General features: G+C 42.7%; 1 protein-coding gene across 1 annotated transcript in view; it reads left to right on the forward strand.

Annotated features, from left to right (window-relative positions):
- Positions 1-2,942, forward strand: part of CPNE4 (copine 4) — a 422,791-nt gene that overhangs the window by 404,648 nt on the left and 15,201 nt on the right. Inside the window, exon 11 of the mRNA XM_007461633.1 lies at positions 1,956-2,010. Within this exon, the coding sequence (XP_007461695.1) occupies positions 1,956-2,010 (55 nt within the window). The remainder of the gene's footprint in view (positions 1-1,955; positions 2,011-2,942) is intronic.

Here is a 2,942-nt window from a genome sequence, read left to right on the forward strand (position 1 = left end):
AGAAGTTCAAGACATCAAGCTCATTGCCACTGAAGACCCTGGGCTCTTAGATAGTATTTTATACTATTTTATTCCAATAGTAAGAAATACTGCCTTCAGCAATGTGGTGATCTGCCCTGAATTTTCCAGGTTGGAAGTTTCTACCAATCAAGTCCTCAATAATTGTTAAATGACCCCTTTACTCAGTGCTGCTGAATCCTATCTTAAGTTCCCTGATGTGTTGGCATGCTGATGCTTGCTTGTGTGCTCAGCTTGCCTTCCCTTGCCTCTTGCATAATAAAACTCCTCTCTTCCTAGTTCTATTTCTAATCAGGGAAAATGAATGCTTAAATCTATTGTGCTTAGGCTTGAATTTTTTTTTTTTAGTATGTTTATTAGAGTCTTTGTGACTCATTAATTATTCCCCTTGTAGGTGAGGCATTTTCCCTACCTCCCTACTCTTGAAACTTGGTTATGTAACAGTGCATCATTCTCAACAAGCTTAAATCCACAAGGGTGGCTTGAAGGGTTAAAAGGAATATCATTACATCTGGAACACTGGTTTTGTGATTAGAAATGGGTGGAATATTAAATCTCACCCCTCCTAAACTTATCAAAGAAATTAAAAAATGTGGAGCCTTCTAGGTTTCTCTGTTTTGACTTCTGAGCCATCCGAGTTGGAAGAAGCAGGACCCATCCTCCACCCAGAACAGTTATCTTCCAAACTTAACTAGAAAGTACCTCTAAAATCTCCCTTGCTGATTCCTCCCCACATCTGCTCACCCTTGTCTTGGCTAAGAAGGAATTTCTGAGACAAAGTATTTCAATATTTCCAAGGACCAGACGTATTTTTTTCTCAGAGCTGTGGTTAATCCTTTATAAGATTTTATGATTTTCTATTTATCATCATTAATACCTTTTCTAATACCTGCTAGATGCAATGCCCCACGAAGCCCATATCTACACAATAGAAAGGGAAAGATGGAACTGGTGATTTTCTGGCAAATTTAGATGTTGATTTCAGAGAATTCTGGTTTCCCTGTACCTCCCAACACCTGCCCCAAATTTGGTCAAATGGGCTATATTTTGGTGAAGTTCTATCAAAGCCATTATTGGCTACTGATGACTTCTAAATCAGTTAGATAGTGATGGATGACAGTCTGGCTTTGATCCTTTGACTTCTCAGCTTGGGACTCCCGTTTTGCATCCAGAGATATTCTGGGACAGTGAGCCCTTATCTGAATTTCCTTTTCTCCTTGGCTGGCTCTGCAAGAACTGCGAAATGGAGGAACTATTCTAAGAACAAATCTCAGTTGTGTTTTTAATGGGAGAGAAAGTAAAAGGTAGATAGCCTGAGGGGGGCATGCCTTCTTCCAAGAGCAATACTCCAGAGCCCCACTGCAACAATCCCCTGACAGCACAAATTTTGCTTAAGAAGAGTCTTATTTGTGATCTGGTCAGGAGGCCCAGTTATGGGAAGTGCAAGAGGAAATCACATTTAATGCTGTACATAATCAGTAAGTTATGATGGTATAATAGAAAAGGCATTGGCTTTGGAATCACACAGTGCTCACTGGTAAACACCTTAGGTCATTTTCTTAGCCTTTCTGAGACTCAGTTTATTCATCAGTAAAACAAGAATAATAAGTAGGTGGACCTTCAAACATTGTGTGAAAATTAACTAAGTATGTACATGGCCTAGCATCATATCTGGCATATTGTAGTGCCAATCAATGTTTATTCTTCTCCTGCCCATCATCTCACCTATAGTATAGGAAAGCAGTAAAGTGATGAACTTTGGGTATTATTTCTTGATTTTAGTTGCGCACACTATTGCTATCCCCTGTTACCACAGGTAATCAAGAAGCATGAGTCAGTATTTGGCATAGTGACCTATTCTCGCAAGGTAATGCAAGTTCGTGTTTTTCTTCCTCATTAAATGGACAAATGTAGCAACTTCTTTTTTTAAATTTCAGTGACAAAATGTTCCCAGCCTTTGGGTTCGGTGCCAGGATACCCCCAGAGTACACGGTGAGTGTTTTGCTATAAACAAAAGTTGAGTTGGGTTTCCCGCACAGGAGTCTCACTCTTTCGACCTTTGGTATAATTATGTAAGGGCCCAAAGAGGCAGAAGTGGTCTTCAGAACCAGTGAGATTAGCTCCTCGGAGCCTCTGTTTTGATGACAGCCAATCTCCTGGTATTCTGGATTGGCCTTCTCAGAGTCATTTCCAAATGAAGTGTTCCATTGTTTAGCTTCTTATAGACATAGAGACTGTGGAAACACTTGGAAGTTGATCTCCAGTGGCTCAGAACCCATGTATTCAGATCTCCCCTGGAGAAAGACCCTATTGACCATGTTGACAGTGAAAGTCCATGACAGTGAGGTCTATAGACTCCCTCACCCCAAGTCCCTAAGCACCAGTCTTTTGTGCGAGACACAGAAAAATCCTGAAGAAAGCGCTGCTCGGGCTCAGAGACTCTGGAGCTGAAAGGCTCATGTAAAGACACTGGAATCCTATTTGGTCTCGATGCCAATTTCTCACAAAGAAGGCAGAGAATGTACGTGGAGAGATTTGTGCTGCAATGGAACTGAGGCATTCTCCCATGGTATACCAGATGGCCCTGTGGGACACTCTCCACAAGGGACTCAGCCTCCCAGGTGGGAGAACCTTGGAGAGGAACAGGGCTCCTGCTGCAGCCTCAGGAAGCCTCTGAGGTCCCAGCTAAGTGCAAGTAATACCGCCCAGTCATCAATTTCTCTTTTACTGACCTTGTCTGAGCTGAACAGCAGGAGGCAGATGCCAACTTTTGCTTCCACCCCAGAGCTGTCAGACCAAGGGCCTTCAGTGAAAGAGGGAGTTCACCTCCCTTTTCCTGATGGAGTGAGAGATGATGGAGTAGCCTGTCTCCATGACCTGTCCTCCTCCTTGTTGGCTTTGTAGCCCACACTGGCCTTCCTGCT

This window comes from Lipotes vexillifer, unplaced genomic scaffold, assembly GCF_000442215.2.
Source record: "Lipotes vexillifer unplaced genomic scaffold, Lipotes_vexillifer_v1.1 scaffold304, whole genome shotgun sequence".
NCBI lineage: Eukaryota > Metazoa > Chordata > Mammalia > Artiodactyla > Lipotidae > Lipotes > Lipotes vexillifer.